The following is a 19,699-nucleotide window of genomic DNA, read 5'->3' on the forward strand; positions in this document are numbered from 1 at the left end:
ACAGGACCACTGATGCTGGTCACTGGAGCTCCACGTGGTTTTTGGTCCAGGCTAAAAGCAGAGCAGAGAGCTGAGCTCACCGAGAGGCTTCCAGAGCGACAGCATGTCTCTGTACCGCAACTCCGCCTGGTTCGTGAAGGGACTGACCGAGTTCACCAGGTAAGAGGATGAGACCTTAATGAGCCGTGTGTGCTGTTTACTGTGAGGGACTCTCTGTGACCTGCTGGGTCTGATGAGTTTGTCCATGTGAGCAGAGAGAACAGAGAGTAACTTTTAAAATTCTTACTTCAGTAAAATATCAAATGTTATACCCAGTGGTAAACTTCTGCTATACCTTATTATTTAACCACGTAATCTAGATACTTGGTTTCATTCTTGTCCTTATGTGTGTTTTTTTCCAATTTAACGCTAAGTGATGTGACTTACAAATTCCTATATTGAAATGTTTTGCAAGATTGACACCACAGGATGTAAAATTGTCCCTAAGCTTCTTGTTTTCACTCTCTGTGATGAACCCTTATATTGTGTTTTTGAAGTGAAATCCATAAACAGCATTTTCCTAATTTGAAACCAGAATTAAAAGTACACTAGCATGTTTCTAGACAAATCTAACAGATGGGCTGTGTTTGGCTGACTCTTTTACAGAATCAGTTTGGATCAAGTAAGATACAGTTATGTAAAAATGGATCAAATATTCTGCCCTCAGGTCTTCAAACTTTCAGAGTTTTAAGTGAAAGTGTCAGAAGAGGTGGGAGTAAGACAAGTGGTTTAGGAAGTTTGTCAAACATTAGCAAAGATTCTGCAACTTTTAAGAGGCGTGATGAATTATGTAAGACTTTTTTTTTCCTGAACCAAACTGTGTCAAAATGTGAGGATTTGCCGCTGATCCCTATTCAAGACAATTAAACTGACTGTATTGGGGCTTGATATTTTTCACTGTTTTCTGACCTTTAGGAGTCCCAGTGATTAAATATTATTTAATCCATAATGTAAATTTCCCAAATTCAACCACACATATAGCTGATAAATGGACTCTATAAAGTTGGATGAGGTCAAAGGTCATGTAAGGTCTGAACCCCTGAATTGAAAACATGTATTTAATAACTGGCTGCAGATTTTTTGCTGACAGGTGTAACAGATTTATAAACTGATCTGTGAGTGCAGTGACTCAGCAGGAGACATGTAGGACCATCAGCCATCTGTTCAAACACAACGGCTCTTACATTGCTCCATCACTCCTATCTGATCCCTAGCAGCCCGAAGGCGCCTTTCCTCATCGCCATGCAGCTCGCCAACTTGTGTGAAGAGGTGCTTTTGTGATTGTTTCCCTTCACCCCTTTGTTCTGTGTTATCTTTACTCCGGTCGAGCTGCCCGGCAGCCCGCTCTGACCCTGCACTAATGGCTCTCTGCATGACACCATGGAACAGAGCGGGCATTTAGCCTCACTGTTACCCCCCTCCCCAACCCTTCAGCCCCCCCTTCAGCCGCCCTCAACAATGGCGTCCATGACAAAGGGGGCGATTGAAGACCTTGGTGCCACCAAGGTCACACACAAACACACAGACACACACACCGATGCTGTTGTCACCTCACAGAGTCTCACCCCAAAGCAGTCTCTTCAGAGATGATGCCAGGCACACTCTCGCCGTCATTGTCTGTACAGTAAAGCTGTGAGGAGACAGTAACTGGGCTGACCTCAAACTCTGACCCTCTCTGACCTAAGCACACACTGGCGAGGACAAGCCTGCTGTTACTTTGTTTAACACACACCTTTCATTCCAGTGTGGAGCTCATCCTGAGTTCTTCAGTTGAACAGGTTGTTCACATGTTAGTAAAGCAGTGTGTGTGATCATATTCTGCAGGAATGCCTTCCTGTCAGCCTCCAAAAGGTTCGTTGAGAAGGACCTGGAGGTGACGGTTGCCGGTCGTGCCTTCATGATAACAGGAGCCAACAGTGGCATCGGGAAAGCCACTGCCATGGCTATTGCAAAGAAAGGTACCAACGCCACTGGCTGTCTTCAAATAAACTCCTCTCTTAGATACTGCGTCCCTAAGCTAGTAAATGTTGAATCTATTCTGTCTTTATCATAGGCGGGACGGTCCACATGGTGTGCAGGAACAAGGACAAGGCTGAAGAAGCAAGGGCTGATATTGTGAAGGAGTCTGGAAACAAAGTAGAGAATGACTCATACACCTCATCTAACACTTGAATAACACAGAGAAATTTGACATTTAAAGTCAGACTGGGAATCCAGACCTGATATTTTTCATTATGCCAACTGTCTGCTGTCTTCACAGGAGGTCTACGTCCACATCCTTGACCTGTCTGAGACAAAGAAGGTCTGGGAGTTTGCTGAGGGCTTCAAGAGAAAGTTCAAGGCTCTCAATGTACTGGTAAGTGACCTGACTTATTCTTTTTATATCTAAAAATTCATGCAGTGTTGCAGGACTTTACCCCTTTCCTGGTTGCCAGTTAAGCTCAGCAGTTGGAGCGTGCACCTGGTATACAGAGACTGTCCTTGTTGACCCTTTGTTGCAGCTCTGCCTGTCCTCCCTTGCCTCCAAATGTTGCCTCTCACATTTTACTTCTTCTGTAAAAAACAGAGAAATTAAAAATGCCACAAAATTGATTCTAAAAAGATTTTAATTTCTTGTATTCTTGATATTTTGGATCGATGTCAGTGTCAATAATTATTTTCTCATGTCTTTTATTCTGTGCAGATCAACAATGCCGGCGCCATCATGAGTCAGAGGGAAGTGAACGCTGAGGGACTTGAGAAGAGCTTTGCCACTAATGTCCTCGGTAGGTTAAAGGTGAAAGGTGATGTGAGTGGCAAATGTTTGAGGAAAAAATGAGAGCAGTGATGTTTTCTTTCCATCCACCAGGGGTTTATATCCTCACCAAGAGTCTCATCCCTCTGCTGGAGAAGAGTGCAGACCCCAGAGTGGTGAGTCTGAGACACAACATGTGTTTATAGACTTCGCTTCTTACAGTCCTGCTGAACATCCATCATTTTAATGAGCAGTAATTGGATGAGAGCTCCTGGGTTGTGGCTGTTCAGTGGTTCATTGCTGCCCACACTAATGAGACACACAACAGGGAAACATCCAAAATTTACTAAACAGTGAAGAGAGACTCATAAAAGAGGTTTTTAAGTAGTCTGTTAAATAAAGGAAAAACAGAAATCCTAAAATTCGCAAATATTCTCTCACATGGAGGAGTGCCAGAACACAGAATGCAAGTGTTTCTGCTACAAAACAGTCTGACTTTTCCTCTGTATTTATTTTCTAAACCTGAAATCATCGCCCTGGGCATGTCTTCAAAGAAGCGACTTAAAGAAAAACACTCTTTGTTTACATTCCCACCACAAATACTCCTGAGGAGTGATTCAGTTAACTGTCAGAGGAACGAGAAAAGGACGAGATGGTTTAGTCAGGACACACAGTAATAGCATGTTCAGGACAAGATGAGCAAGATGTTCAACTTTGACCACAGGGGGCGCTGAAATCAACACAATCAGAGTTTCCTCACAGGAGTTCAAAAAGTTCAGGGAGTGTTTTGCAAAACCTAGAGATCATTTTCAAGACCCAGATACTTTCTTGTTCATTCCTGAAATTGACAAAGCAAAAGAAGGCTTCAAGGAAAGATAGCTCGATTTTTTTTTTTTTTTTTTTTTACATTGGGGATTACACATAGCTTGTAACATTCTTTTGAATGTTATTTTCAATTTCTACCAAATCTGTTCTGCTAAATGCTGCTGATTTTCACGCACATGGGCTTTAATATGAATTTGTCTTCCAAATAACAAACTGACGCAGTACGGTCAGTTTGTATAAAAAAGTAATACTAGAAAAAAAAAAAAAGTGAGAAAGTGCCAATGTTGTGTTTAGATCAACCTCTTACAGTTTTTATGAACACTAAAAGCAAAAGAATTAAAAAAATAGCACCTTACACCCAAGGAGAAAAACACTAAACACACATGTATACATCAGACACAGAAGTATTAGGGATGGGTACCGAATTAGGTACTTTCATAGGTACTGACAGAATTCTGTCAAAAGTACAGGGTACCAATTCATGTAAAACCAAAAGGTACCATGTTTAGGTACCTAAATGCATCCTTGTGACTGTGAAGGAGTAGAAGAGTAGGCGATTATCCATGCTGGACATGAACACAGCATTGCAAGGTTATACACTGAAGAATAAATATGTTTAATAGAAAAAATATATATTACAATATATATATAATTATTATTGATAAATATTATTTTAACCGCATAAACACAAAAAAGTACCAAAAATTGGTACCATAGAGTACCAGTACCAATTGCTATGTACCGGGCATCGGTACCATATTGTTTCAAATGTGAAAGGTACCAATCCCTACAAAGTATATCATGATGTCACATCCTTACAGTTCCAAAGCACCGATTGACAAATCAGCACACCCATAAGCCTTGAGATTGCTTGATTGTAGACACACCAATCAGGTTTTAGCACTATAGAAATGCAGCAGGTGAGTTCACCCGCTTTCAACCAAAATGAAAGGAGTCAGAGAAAGAAGAGTGAGGGTGTGAGGGGGAGTCCGTGGAGGACCAGCAGGAGCTAGAGGTAGAGGAAGACCTGAAGCAGGAGGAGAATGTGTATTGTTGTGATTTTCTGTGTTGACTGATTTTGGTTATATGAAGAGAAATAAAAAATATTTTCAATAGTCTGCAGCATTGATCTTGTGCTGTGTTAGGTGAATTTACCGTGTTGTATGTTTGCACTTTCTCTTTGAACTTCACCCACAGTGATCTGATCACTGAGAGGTAGGATTAGAGTTTGTAACTGGTTCAAACAGGATCAAGCCTTATGAAATGTGTGTGTTTCATGTGGTAACATAATGTGGTTTTGGTGTTTTTAAATACCGAGCCCTGTTTTCAGAACCATGCTTAAGCAATTGTACAAACTGTAGATGGAGTTTATGTTATACGGAATTTGGTTGTTATAGGATTTGTTCTTGTTGAGTTTTTAATGATATCTGTCTTAAATGTGTCCTCTTTTCTGTGCCCTGAGCTTGTGTTTCCCTTTGTGTGTATCCAGATCACAGTTTCATCAGGGGGTATGTTGGTGCAGAAGCTGCGGACAGGGAACCTTCAGTCTGACAGAGGACGCTTCGATGGCACCATGGTCTACGCCCAGCACAAAGTAAGAGCCCCCTCAGAAGATCAATAGACCACGTGAAAACCTTTAAAATTCTAAACCACACGATTGATGTGTTTTTTTTATCCTACTCCCCCTAACACATTTAATGAAGAATAGACAGAAATTTTGAAGCAGGTTTGGAGATAATCAATGTTTCATTAACTACATGTCTTTCTTTTCAGTGGATGAGCAATCAGAAGATTTAACCAAGATTCATTCTGGATTTTTGGATGCTTTATCTTTTTCTCCTATTTTGTGAATCTTGGAAATAACAGTGTGTGTGTCTCTGTGTGTGCTTGTGTGTGTGTATTTCCAGAGGCAGCAGGTGGTGATGACAGAGCAGCTGGCTAAGACTCACACAAACATCCACTTCTCCGTCATGCACCCAGGCTGGGTGGACACTCCAGGTACCGCCTGCTCACGTTCATCTACAGAGAGAATTAATCAGGCAATTAAACTGATTTCCATGTAGAAAATAATGTTTCATTAAACCAAATCTTCTTTCTCCTTATCTGTGTGTGCGTCAGCCGTGGCCAACGCCATGCCAGACTTCCACAGCTCCATGAAGGACAGCCTGCGTACCCCGGAGCAGGGCGCTGACACCGTGGTGTGGCTGGCTGTTTCTGAGGCTGCGACCAAAAACCCCAGCGGACAGTTTTACCAGGGTAATTAAAGCAATCCGTCACTATTTACTCCCTGCACTCACTCTGAAAAGCATCAGTATGTTCAACCTTAGAGCAGCTTTAACAGCAGCTCAGATGTTCAACTCAAGGATCATTTAGTCATCTGATTTCAGAGGTGATGACTTTTATCAGACATGGGGGATCAATGGGATTGAGGGATTTTTGCCTGCATTGACATACCTATCAACATTACACTTTGACAAAGAAGGAGACCCTACAACTGCAGGTTTACCTGACAAAATGGGTTTTTAATATTTACATGGATTGCAGCAGGAAAAAGAAATGACTGGCACCAAGTTGAATTGAATTTGGAGGCATGTCTCTTCCTCTTTGGACCTGATTCAGACATCTTTGTCAGCAACCTTTATGGAGTGATGCCGATGGATGCTGAGTAGAGAGCCACTTCAGTGAAGCAGTGTACGCGTGCAGCAGGTAGTGGTTTGCACTTGCTTGTTGCTGCCAAATTGGGTTAGCGGTACTGACGATACTGTAATGACATAATCCTGCACTGTAGTGATGAATAAGCATGTGAATGAGCCTTGGTATCAGCGTGTTAGATCAAGTGTGCAGCAGCAGAACAGCTTAAAGAGTGGGAGATTCCTGCCTAAATCAACAGCTGTAGCAGGTATGACCCAAGTGGCGCCTCTGCTGCTGGAAAACTGCAGTTCCATGAGTGTCCACTTGAGACAGGCTCCAAAATAGAGAAAAACAGTCTAAGATTGGTAATCAAACTTCAGAATTCAACATGTTTACAGCCTGATACAGTTTTTGGTTTTAAAGATGCTATGAGGAGGATCTGTTTTAATTGGACTGCCTCGCCACCTTGTGGCCGGAGTCTCGCACACACTGTCCTAAATTACTTTTAGCGAGGCTTGTATTTATTTTGGAATTAAGTGAAGATCATATCGGAACAAACTTTCTTTGTTCAAGACAATTTTTTACTGGATACAACATGCCAAGGTAAGGTATTTATCTGAAGTTACAGTTTGAAATGTGTCATCAAGCAAATGTTGTAGCAGCCAGCTATATGTTAGCAACATTAGCAGCGTGGTGCTCCGACGTATCTGTAGGCTAACATGACAACAAGTAAACACAGTCAGTTTGTAAGTAGTTTAGTAGCTGTTTATATTTAGCGCAGCTAGCAGCCCAGTGTTCTAAGACATGTCTGTAATGTCTGACGGTTAGGCTCCTGTGTTCACCATCACTACAAAATTGATCACAGAAATCGTTTTCAGCAGAGAAAAACACAGATCTCATTCACTTCTAAACTTTGTCAACTGGCGTGGTGTTGCCATAGAGACTTAGACGTGCCATAAATCAATATTAATTGATTACGATCAATATACATCTAGAAGGGAGCTTTTTTCAAGATCACTTTCAAACTCCTCACAGCCCCTTTGATAGCTTGGTTTTTATTTTGTTATATCAATGCTTGTGTTTATGCAAAACCAAAGACGTAGCTGATGTGAAGGATGGATGAGCGGGCTGCAGCCGTTTGCCAAGCCTCAACTACATCTCTGTGCTTTCTAGAGGTTTGTGTGAGTCAGCATTTTTGGCACCCCCCAACTTTTGGCTTGATCATTTCTTTGATGGCTGATGGTTGATGTCAGAGAGGCTGAGTCCACATTTTACTTCATGTTTTCAAAGAGAAGGATCTACCTGGCTCTCACTGCTGTGAATGCACCCTGTTGTCAGGGTTTATAGTGCCTTAGATCCAGTGGAGGGACATGATCCACAAATTTCCACAAATATTTCTTAGAGTTTTTTCTTATATTACTCTCAGGATTTTTTTGTGTGTGTTTGATTAACATTTTTCAGATTTTTCTTTTTTTAATATTTTCAAAACTCAAATTTCAAAAGTTTCAAGGGTCATGTATTTCAAAATAAAAACAATGTTGAGTAGCTTGAATTATGATAGGGGCAGTGTAGTTTTTGGAGTAATAAAAAAGTACTAAGATTTGAAGATGAACCAACAAAATAGACCAAAATGACAAATGAAGAAAAAAATAAGAAGAGGAGTGGATCCTCCCTATCCCATCCCTGTATATATGTGTGTGTGTGTGTGTGTGTGTGTGTGTGTGTGTGTGTGTGTGTGTGTGTGTGTGTGTGTGTGTGTGTGTGTGTGTGTGTGTGTGTGTGTGTGTGTGTGTGTGTGTGTGTGCGTGTGTTTGTGTGTGTTTGAGGGTCTGGCCTGTGTCCATTGCAGCTGGAGTGGGCTGCTTTTGGTGCCAGATACTGCCGGAGAGTACAGTGCCTCTGTGAGTGCACACACTAATGCACACACACACAAACACACACACACACACACACACACACACACACACACACACACACACACACACACACACACACACACACACACACACACACACACACACACACACACACACACACACAAAGAGCTCAGCGGCCTTGAGGTCTGTGTGAAAAGCTCTCTCTGACAAACACACCAGCTTGCTGCATTGTTATTAAGAAGTAATGAGCTGTTTGGTGACCTTGTTGTGTATCATCAGCAGGGTGTGTGACCTCGCTGCTTCATGGTAGTTATGTAACACCAGAGTGAAGACATGGAGACGACATGAATGAGCAATGTGATGGTCTGGATTTTCTGCTCTGGAAAGGATCTGGTTTTGGTGTTGTGGTGTGTTTTTTTGTCAGTTTTGACCAATCAGTAGGCTCTGTTGTATGGTGGGAAAACAGTCTTTATGGAGAGCAAAAGTAGGCAGGATGCTGTCTGCTCGAATGACATCCTGGCTCCTACTTGTTGTAATCTAATGTTGATAGACAGACCTGATCAAAATATATAAGACCAGTTCACAAATTGCACAAATTTAAATTTTGCACCATTGGATCTTAAAAAGGTTCTAATTAAAATTTCAAAATGCAGAAAGAAGAATTTGGAGTGTGACAAAAAAATTGAGCAATTTATTGAAAACAACTAAAGTGAAAAACTTACTATTTTTTTTTGTCTCACTCCCATTTTTTCCTTTTGCATTTTGAAAACTCTACTTAGAACCTTTTTATGATCCAACAGTGCAATATTTTAACATGTCTAAAGGTTTTGATCAGGTGCAAATGAGCCTATTTAAATTATTAGCTAACAGCTGTAACAGTTTTGTCTTGATCAATAGTTTCATCTTGAGTAAAAGATGAGGGTCAATCCAGCTACCGTCCATGTGCATATCTGCATGATCATACCTGTGGTTCGTTTCTTTCTTACAGACAGAAAGATCGTTTCCACCCACCTGCCGCTGGCCTGGACCCACAGCTCTGCTCTGGAGGAGCAGAAGTTAATGTCTCTGCTGGAAGACCTCGCCAAGAATTTTCAGCCGCACTGAGACTCCAGGGGGAGTTTAAAACCACACCAACAACACTAACAACATCCAAGTACTGACCGAGGCTTGGCTCGTCACACTGACGATGAAAAAGATCTGAGTCCATTTTGTCTCGAGTATTTGGAGTTTTAACCCAACCTGAGGCTTAAAGTGAGAGAAATATAGAGACACACTGTAAGTTTAGGATGGGAGAGGAAGATATGTAACACTCTAACCGTGTGAATGATAACAGAGGAACTCAGCTTTATCAGGACTAAACATGTTACCGAGTGTTTGACAGTGATGCTGCCTGGGATGTTATTTTGCTAATAGAGAGAGCACCTTCACAAACACACACACACACTAAAAAAACACCCCAGTCTGTTATTGTGACTTTCTGAAAGTTGTCAATCAGATGGGAATCTGATAAGACCAAGTCACCAATACACACTGAAATATTAACCTACAACACCAGCCGTGAGCTCAGTCTCAGTGTGTCAAAGAGAGGATATGTTATGGGATTTGTTTGGTATATTAAAGCGGACTTATTGGAAGCAGAGTCAAATTTACATCAATACATCCAGATCTAGCACTCAACACATGAGAAAATCAAGATTATTAGTATGCTCTGAAAGGAGAAGTGAAGGTAAAATAAATTAGGAGAAGAAAAAGACCTCTCATATCTTTTTCATAAGTAAAGTAAAATGCCTTCAAATTCCTGCACACATACCAACTTGCAAAAAATATAGAACACTTATAGACATTTACTACACCTTCATGCAAAACCAGCATGAGGAAAGTGTGGCGCTAAAATGTGGCAAAGAAATGTGTTTTCTTGCAAGTCAGACTGCGCAAGAGTTTGCTTGCCAAATCAGTTTCACACAAATTAAGTAGATGATCTAGAGATTTATCCCAAGTTTGCCTATGGAGATGAAATCATTTTTTTTTTTTGCATGTTACAGTTATTTGTCAGTAAGTGTAGCTTTCATGTGTAGGTCAGTAGGTAACCTGACAGTTTCATTTTTGCTTGTTTTACATCTTTAACAGCCTTGATTCACTCTGTTTGTTCTGTCACCTGTGGTCAGTCAAATGTCATTTCAGTATCAGTTTTTTCCAAAGCTTCCATGCATCAAATATTCAAAATATTCATACTTTGTAATTAGAGCGTTCAGTTAAATAAATCAACAAAGAGGCTCAAATACGCTAACTGAGACATCAGACAGGTTTCAATGCAGTGATTGTTTCATAATAAATCTGATCTGCATCTTTTAGGTTAAGTCATAAAAGAGTTACTCAACTTACTTTGCTCATTTATCCACAAAACATGATGTTTGATGTCTAACAGCTGTTACACTGGATGCCAGTACTGTCACCATCATGGCTTAAATGCATATCCCTCTTACCTTAATTCATCTCCTCACACTTTGTCTCTCCTGCAAACCGTTGAAGTGATGTAGAACAGCAAACCTTTGAGGTTTCTACCCTAAAACTCAAACCCACACAAGTTTAAAGATTACAGAGCAGAGGACTGAAATGTGAGAAACTTTCTGCAGCAGAATGAGCTCAGGCTGGAGACCACATGCTCTCTTTGTTAGCCATGTTCAGCAGCATCACTTGACATGCGTTTATGCCTGAATAATATCTGCACTGCACCTTTAAAAACTTAAGAGACTGGGACTTTGGCTTCAGTCTGTCTTGTAAATGCCTGATTGAATAAATAGAAAAAAAATGAATGTTTTGTGTCTTATTTGAACCTCTAAAGACTGCTTTCCAGATCTTTGCTTTGCCAACATCCTGTGCTCTGCAGAATCTGAGGGGTGAAAGTCTGTTCACAACATCTGTTGAATTACCAAACATTGTTTATTTTATATCTTGTTTACAGACATTGGTCTCTGAATAGATTCAGTTCTATGCTGAAAACTGGTGAAAATCTAAAACTCCTCAAGAAAACAAAAATAAAAGACATACAGTATCTCAAAAAGTGAGTGTACCCAATTTCTGCAAATATTTTACCTTTTCACAGGACAACACTGAAGACATGAAACAGCTTTAATGTAAAGTCATCAATGTACAGCTTGTATAAACTTCTGGCAACAAAAGTGAGTACACCCAAAAGTGAAATTGTCCAAATTGGGTCCAATTAGCCATTTCCTCTACCTGGTGTCATGTGACTCATTGTTGTTAGTAGCAGGTGTGTTAAATTTGGTGTTAGGCTCTCACACTCTTTTATACTTCACAGCTTCATAATATCATGATTATTCCAGAAAAATCTAAATCCAAAAATTTGTTTTTTCAAAGATTCAACTGCATAGTCACATTTTCACAACTTTATTCTTGAAATGTCAGATTTTTTTCCTACATGGCTTCTGTACTCTCAGTCATGTGACACAAACAGACCAAAATACTTTCCCTGTTGTATTTGTATTTTAAAAGAGACATCTATAGTCATTAGAATTGTTCCATTATGTTTATCAACTTCACAATACGTAACATTTGACAGCCCACACTTAAATCATGACGTCTTTCAGCAACACAATAAACTAAAGGCATTATTATCCTGCACGTCATGCATCTCAGCCACAGACGGTGTAAAGGTGGGAACAATGATCAGGAGATCTTGTTGACTGGCTGCATAGAATATTTCTGAGTTTTCAGGCGGTTTTGCTGCGTTTTAGCAACAAAAGAGAAAAACTTTTGTCACATATTCTGATTCTAAATCAGGTTTTTCAAAAGAAAAACAGAGAGGGGTGATAAAATTAAAAACTTGTTAATATTTCTGTGAAACATTTGCCTTAATAATTCTGAGTTAGTCACTGTAAAGAATCACAGTGTGTATCGACGTGTCCATGTTAGGATGTAAATACTCTGATCCGTTTGCATGTGCTTCATAATAGAGTTATAAATAACTGCGTTTGTTGACAAAAGGACCACAACAAAGAAAAGTAAACAACCACATACAATGAGAACAGATAAATACTTTACTACAAATATAAATATACACTACATGATCAAAAACCTGGAATGTGACTATATTTTGGAAACCGGACATTAATATGCTCATTTTCCCACTTACAATAAGGCAAGCGTTAGTCTAACATTAGAAGATACTAGCTGCTATTTACAAGGACGCTACATCAAACCAAGGACTTATCCCTCCCAGACATGAACTTACAAAAATGTCCTTTAATTCAGAGTCAAAGACAAAGAGTTGTGCAATTCAGTGCAGTGTCGATGAGAAATCCTTGATGCACAGGTGTGTGGGAGAGCAGGGGAGCGTAGTCAGAAATAAAAGACGGGATGAAAAGGAACGAGACGTCCAGAGCTTTACGAAGGGTGAGTGCATCAGAGTGAATGAGCGTGAGTGAACAGTCGTAAGCACACAAAGATAATCACTAAAAAGGCTCTGTGAGCGCGTCCTTCTCTCTTTAAGGCTTTAAGGAACGCAGGCAGCGCGACTCGGCTTTTAGTGCTACATTTACTTTAGAGTACCTTTCTGAGAAGTGCCTTTCTACTGGGAGGAAATCCAATTTCAAACTCCACCACCAAGAATTCAATATTAATATTCAAGAAGATACAGATGAGAAGTTATACAGGAGGCATCAGAGGATTGAGTTTTTACAATCATGTCCTGTGGTTTCATGCACAATCTGAGGTTTTTAATAACAGTGATAATTACTTAAGAGGAGGTGGATGATTTCCAAAACTGTTTTTCTGTCAGAATGAAAGCGGTACAGTAGCCCTGAGAGGCAAGAAAGAAAAATGTTTGACAAAGTACGAAAAAGGTCATTTTTATTCATTTAAACTGGCTCGAGAAAATAAGCTAATTAGCTACTGTTTGTGGTTGTAGCGCTCAGTTCGGCCAAAGGAGGTGCCACCACCTGTTGTATTAATACATATATGCATTTGCTTTTTTTGTTGGTAAGTTTTATTTTGTATTGTTTATAACACAAAGAAGTTACACTAAGTTGATCTGATTTAAATATGTGAGAAGTACTACAACCTGTGCTGAGGTTTGACTCCAACAATTCTTCAAACATGGAAGAAAGGTTGGTAGTGAAATTATCCCGACAAACCCCATTTTTCCAACAGCTGAGAAGGGGGCGACTAGACTTTAACTTTTTTTAAAGAGAAATCTTTCAACCTAATTTTTTTTTCACTAGTAACTCTTTTCCCCCCCTTCTTTTCTTTCAACAAATGCAAAGTAAAAAGAACTTAGAAGAGACAGTTAGCAAAACTTTTTCTTGCTTTACCCTGAACACAAACTAAATCCAGGTCAGAGTAGCATTTTTGTTCACTTGCCTTTTAGAGCCTCCTTTGTTTGGCTATTTCCTTCATTTTTGCTTGTTATTCAGCTGGTACACCTCAGCGGCCACTCTCCTCTGAAAACGTACTCGGTGTACAGATTCGTTTCTGGTGATGATGGGGAAAATTCAGCCATATCTCAATGTAAATCAACATAATATGTTAGCTAACTTTAGGCAATAGCAAAGCTAACACTACTTAAACATAACTGATTTGTGTGTTGATCTGAAGCAGAAACCCTCAGTTTTGGAAAGTTTAGTGACTTAAGCGTACAAGATGTTTAATGCTGCTTCTTTTTCCCACTCTGCTAATTCGACAAAGAGCGCTGCAGGAGCCAAATGTGTCATAAGAGCTGCCAATCATGACGTCACATCTCCTTTTTTTCTATTTCTAATAACTGGTCAGAAGTTCTATGAAAAGTAGTGGGTGCACTAAATGTTTGGCTTCACTTTGGGAAACAGATGCACTGTCTGTCATTTTATAAAGTCAATTCCAGAAACTCTAAATCGCTGCAAAAACAACCTGAAGCAACACCACAATATGACAGCATTTGAGCTTTTAACTGAACATGACGTCGGTGGAAAATGCCCGCATGGTAAATGTTGTCAGTTACTCAAACTGGATGTTTGATGATGCCTCTCTGAATCGAGTTTACTTTGGCAATATCTTCCAGTTTCCTGGGTCAGAACTGCAAACAGAGACCAGATCCATCAAATGTCTGCGGCAGCATCTTTTTTTTTTAAGTGATATTAAAGGAAGCTGGTATGATAAGCGAGGGGTAACACAGAGACGATGATCATGACTGATGACATGGAGAGCCCCTGCCCTGTGATGTCACACCTCCTGAGAGTGATTTAAGGCCAACTAGTGAACGGAAAGAAAACTGAAAAAGAGGAAAAAAGCTGATCAACTTGATCAGTGAGAGTTAATTCAAGCAACTATCTACAAGAGACATGATGCAGCGGTTTATATACACATGATCCGAGGTTTTGTACATGATACAGTGACTGAGTAATATGCAGGTAACGGGCCACAGCTAGAAGCAGGCTAGTGTTTGTTTGTACAGGGATGGCAGGTCAGCGGTTTAGTGTACTTTACAGTGCAAGGTAATAAAAAAATGACCTTTGTCAGAAAAGCATTGGAAATATTTGTATAATATAAACATTAATATCAATAGCAGTCATCATCACAATACATGCACACATGTACACACACACTTTGTGCTTAGGGTTCAGTTTAGAGAGAAGCAACAGCCGGTCACACACTCTGAAGTGGTGTCTGACGGAGAAATAAAGACAGATTTATCATGTTGAGCAAAAGGAAAGCAGAGGGCTGCACCATTAACACACTCAGGCGCACACACACACTCACACATTCACCGAGAGCAGGCCTGTAGTAGCTGCAGGTCCCCAGAGTAGTGGGGAGATATACTGTACAGAGGGGTTTCCATGACACTGGAAGAGTGGGAGGAGCACAGAGCAGGTGGGGGAGAGAAGGAGGAGGAGGACCGTGTTGTGAGCCTCGACCAATCAGCGCGCAGAGAAGCCTGTTGCTAAGCTACAGCCAACCACCTGCGTCACATCCCAGATCTGTGGAGACAAACAACCAATGACACACAACCAGAGCACCTGACTCCTGGGCTGCTAGTAGTTTACAGTGTTCTGCTTATTTATCTGCAGAAACTCAAATCTGGAGCCAGTTTGACTAAAGACTCAAACAAACAGCATGAATGATCCAGCAAAGATCTGTTGTTCACCTTCACAATGCGGTCGCTTCCACAGGTGACCATCAGGCCTCTGGATGGATCCATGTCCATGTGGGCAATGTTGTGCTTCCCCTCATGGAACGTGGCCAGTGGTGTTCGACTGCAACACACATCCAAAACATAAACACACTGTCAGCGTTTTATCAGAGAAGTCACAAGTACTTTTAAACACATGACCAATGTGAGAAATGATGATAAAAAAAAAAAGTAGAGAAGCCTTCACTCACTCTTCTTCCTTGATGGTGTCAAAGCAGGCATCACACACCCGCACCGGGAACTCAAAGCCCATGATTGGGTATGAGGAGCGTTTAGAACTACATTTCCCACACACAGCCTTTCCACACTTTCTGCAGTGGTGCTGGAAGCAGGAACAAAAACATATATATGTGTTAGCTGATAGATGTGTGGGCTGATTCCAGAAAGAGGACAGACTCTCCTACCTGACGCAGCCCCAGGGTCTTCGTGTCCCACATCTGCTTGATGTTCCAGAAGAAAGGCTGCTCACATGTCTGACAAGAGTCGCTGTCTAACCACTGCGGTGCCTGCAGAGACACACGCAGTTGTAAAGATCATGTAGGAGACCAAAATAATACTTCATGTGCTTTTAGAAACAGGACTTAAGAAGCAGAACTGAAACAGAGAGAAGAAGCAGGAAGTGACGAACAGATTACCTCTTCTCTTTGTGCATCCATGTTCCACACCGCTATGCCTCCATCGGCTGAGCACGACAACAACTGTCTGGTCAACTGAAGGTAACGCAAGGCCTGAACACGCTCACTAAGAGAGGAAGATGAAGAAACAGGTGAAGAGTTTAAATTGCACCCATGATTTCAATCAGAACAAACCACCTAATTTAAACTTTAATCTATATTACACATAAATCTCAAAGTGAGTCAACATCAAACTCTGAAGCTCTTTAAAAAGATTTAAAGCTTTTTTAAATAAATTATTGAAACTGTGAAGAGAAAGAGGGTGCAAAATTGTTGAATGATGCAAAGAGAGCAGAAAATTAAAAAAGAGTCTAAGCAGGATGCCGAGTCTGTCAGAGACACACGAGAATCATGTCTGTGGTTTTTATCAGAGACAATCCTCTGTAAATCCTGCTGGAGTTCAACAGGATCTACGGAGGGTTTCCTCTGACACGCATCACTGAACACAGGCTTTGTTGATGAATCCTGTAAGGGTGTTGTGGGGGGGAAGAGGAAGTGGTGAAAAATGGATGAAGTGGAGATTACCCGGGGGGCGGCTGTTTCTGACGCCGCCTCTTTTCTCTTAATTCATTTTTTAAGCTCAAACATCACTTTGCAACAAACACAGGAGGTCATGAAGAAACCAGCATCCCCAGAAATAAGAAGCACTGAAGGACTCACTGGTGCCCCTGCAGCAGTAACGTCCTTCCTTTGCGGCCCCCGATGTCCCACATGATGACGCTGTGGTCGGCGGCTCCTGAAAACAAGAGCCTCTGGACAGGATCCCACCACAGGGCTGCTATACTACCTGAAGAGGAAAGATAAAATAAAACACACCTTTTAAAAAAGGAAAATAAAGGGGGTTTGTGTGATCAAAAAGGCCATTTAAGGATAATGTCATGGTCTGAGCTTTGGCTCCACCCAGTGTTTGCTGGGAGAACTGCAAGAAGCATAACAAAGTTAAATCTGGAATTCAGAGCATCTGGAGCTGGACGAACTCACCGTTTTATGAAGCTAAAATAACATCAATATTTGAAGCACAGGTTTTCCTTTTTTTGGTTTCATTCTTATTTAACCTGATTAGGAGTTCAGGACTGATTAATGGCTCACTTGCCAAATAAATGAGCAGCTTTCAATGAGGCAACATGGAAAGATTTTTGAAAATTCATCAAAAATCCTGTAAAAAAAAAAAAAAAAAACACCAAAGTTTTTTTTTTTTTTTGGAGCCACATGAAAAAAATAGTAAATATTGAACCAATCACTTTAAAAACTTTGGATATGAATGTTTGTCTTTGAGTATTAGCTTAAAAAATTGAGAGTAGTTTGAATAATGACACTGCTAAGATTAGCAGGCTCAGTAAATTAAAGCTAACAAACCAGAAAGTGCTTTAAAACGTCCAAACCAGCTTTTAGGGACTACCCTTACATTAAAAGCTGGTTGTTTACATTTTTCTTTCATGCTGAATCCAAGTTAACTGAACAAAAAAACACTCCACAAATCTCAAAACACACTTTATGTAGGAAAGATTTAGAGAAACCTGTTTCAGCAACAGGCCTAGGGAATTGAACTACAGATGCTTGCGTGTGAAACACAAAATATGAAAACCCATCTTCTAGCTTCTTCCTAGTTAGCTTACTTGCTTAATAAAGCTGGTACAGAGCACCCTGTGTTGAAAAATGTATCAGCAACCTTAACCTAAAAAGGCACGTCTTTGTGCACAACTTACACATAATCCTAAGACATGAAAACAGACCTGGAGCTGGTGCTGGGCTATCAAAGGGGGGCACAGTGAGGGGATTTACTGAATGCAGCATAAGCACACAAATCTTTGAGATCCAGCTAAGCTTATATATCCCATTCTTAGCCCTTCTGGTCTAATTAGAGAGGAAACAGATGTTTTCAGACACACAATATGAACCATCTGCTCCTTCTCATCAAGATAACAGAGCACATGATGCATGTTTAACACTGATGCTCAGTCACAACTACAACCTCCTGTGACTAAAGACAGCACAGTCTCAAAATTCTAATTTTGTTGAATCAGATTTTCCAGACGTGTCAGCTTACAAAGACTGATATTTTTCCCAGCTTTCAAACAGAGAACAGTGGGACAAAAAGAGGAGTCATGTGATGAATAACAGCCTGCAGCAGGTGGTGGTAGGCTGACTTGCAGCTTCTCTATCTGGATGAGACACAGGGCAGGCACACACACAGTGCAGCACACTGCCATGGAAACTGGCTTTTTAAGCTTTCTTTGGTGCCTTGTGCTCAAAGTGTCATCTTACAGGGGCAGGACCTTACACTGGGCTTTGTGTTCACAGACATACTTTTGACTGTTGGTTATATTTGCTTGACTTAATAAGAGGAGCTAGCTACCATTAAACATGCATATAAACCAAAGAGTAGTGACCGACTGGTGGTTTCAAAGTTATCAGTAGGGATGGGTAGGTACTTTCATAGGTACCGACTAAATTCTGTCAAAAGCAGTGGGTACCGATTCACGAAAAACCAAAAAGTGCCATGTCTAGATACCTAAATGCATCCTTGTGACTGTGAGGGAGTGGAAGAGTAGATGATTTTCCATGCTGGACATGAACACAGCATTGCAAGGTTATGCATTAAAGAATAAATTTGTTAGATTGAAATCTTTTTATATTTTATCAGTAAATAAGTGGATATTTTTCACCACATAAACACAAAAAAGCACAGGAAATTGGTACCGTTGAGTCCCGGAACTGATTGCAAGGTACCAAGCACCGCTACTGTATTTTTTCAAATGTGAAAGGTGCCCATCCCTACTTATCAATGCTTATTTATTATTACTTTATTTGGCCGTTTTATTAATCTTCAACATGCAAATTATATAAAAACTGTCAAAACACAACTGCAAAAAAATCCTTACAATCCTTCAAAATTAAAACTCTACTGTTACACAAGTTTGTGGTGCGATACTTCCTCAAAGCTTCTCACAATCATTAATATATCATAGTTATCCATGATGTTACAGTCATCGCTCTTGGTCAAATGAAGGTCACATCAAAGGCAGGAAAAAATATAATTTGTAGTGCTGTCAGGCGATTAAAAAACTTAATCTAATTAATTACAGGATTTGTAATTAATTAATCTAATTAATTGCATTTTAATCTCACATTTGCTTAAGGTCCCAAAATAAAGAATTTGAATTCCAGGACATTAAAATTACATTGAAAGACATTAAAAAACATTTAAAAATAAGGTGTGAATATATACAACACATTTTAGGTACCCTGAGGCATATGGAACACATGAAAAAAGTTTTATGGTTCTATCTTTACAAAATCTACACAGTCCTGCACCTAAGATAAGCTGATTTGATTTTTAGGGCGGTTTTTGCTTCTGTCACATTTTTACTCGATGTGGACTCAACTTTCACTGCAATATGAACTTCTATACTTCTATGAGGTCAGGAGAACCAGGGCTAAAGGCTAAAAACTGTGAGGAACTATGTACAAAACACTCAATTCAAGTCTTGGATCAAAGAAAAGTGAAGTATTTTCAGTTTTACATGCTCTGAACACACAAACTGTTGCTCATTGGTGCAGAGCAGCCCCAAGCTGAAACATGACACCAGGAAGATGGAAGCAAATTTTCAAAGAATTCTTTAGATTTAAATACAGGACATGTATCGATAATTCAGAGCTTGTTTAAAGCAGTAAAGAGTGTAGAATTATTTGTTTTTCTACAGAATTGAGCTAGAGCAAACGGTTGATTGAACAG

The 19,699-nt window shown here is 40.2% G+C and overlaps 2 protein-coding genes across 2 annotated transcripts in view; one reads left to right on the forward strand and one right to left on the reverse strand.

Annotated features, from left to right (window-relative positions):
• On the forward strand, nucleotides 1-10,919 carry dhrs12la (dehydrogenase/reductase 12-like a). The gene is made up of 10 exons (XM_074680065.1): nucleotides 1-159; nucleotides 1,864-1,997; nucleotides 2,093-2,175; nucleotides 2,300-2,395; nucleotides 2,723-2,804; nucleotides 2,888-2,949; nucleotides 5,088-5,192; nucleotides 5,506-5,596; nucleotides 5,717-5,854; nucleotides 9,095-10,919. Exons 1-10 carry the CDS (start codon nucleotides 104-106, stop codon nucleotides 9,208-9,210), a joined length of 963 nt encoding a protein of 320 aa, XP_074536166.1. The 5' UTR covers nucleotides 1-103; the 3' UTR covers nucleotides 9,211-10,919.
• wdfy1 (WD repeat and FYVE domain containing 1) overlaps nucleotides 10,532-19,699 on the reverse strand; it is a 20,202-nt gene continuing 11,034 nt past the window's right edge. Inside the window, exons 7-12 of the mRNA XM_074680064.1 lie at nucleotides 16,624-16,750; nucleotides 15,925-16,030; nucleotides 15,694-15,795; nucleotides 15,481-15,611; nucleotides 15,245-15,353; nucleotides 10,532-15,077 (exon numbers count right to left, since the gene is read on the reverse strand). Coding sequence (XP_074536165.1) covers nucleotides 15,018-15,077; nucleotides 15,245-15,353; nucleotides 15,481-15,611; nucleotides 15,694-15,795; nucleotides 15,925-16,030; nucleotides 16,624-16,750 — 635 coding nt within the window. The 3' untranslated portion in view covers nucleotides 10,532-15,017. The remainder of the gene's footprint in view (nucleotides 15,078-15,244; nucleotides 15,354-15,480; nucleotides 15,612-15,693; nucleotides 15,796-15,924; nucleotides 16,031-16,623; nucleotides 16,751-19,699) is intronic.

Source organism: Halichoeres trimaculatus, unplaced genomic scaffold, assembly GCF_033239565.1.
Source record: "Halichoeres trimaculatus isolate MK-OKI-2021-1 unplaced genomic scaffold, fHalTri1.1 fHalTri1_scaffold_9, whole genome shotgun sequence".
Lineage (NCBI taxonomy): Eukaryota > Metazoa > Chordata > Actinopteri > Labriformes > Labridae > Halichoeres > Halichoeres trimaculatus.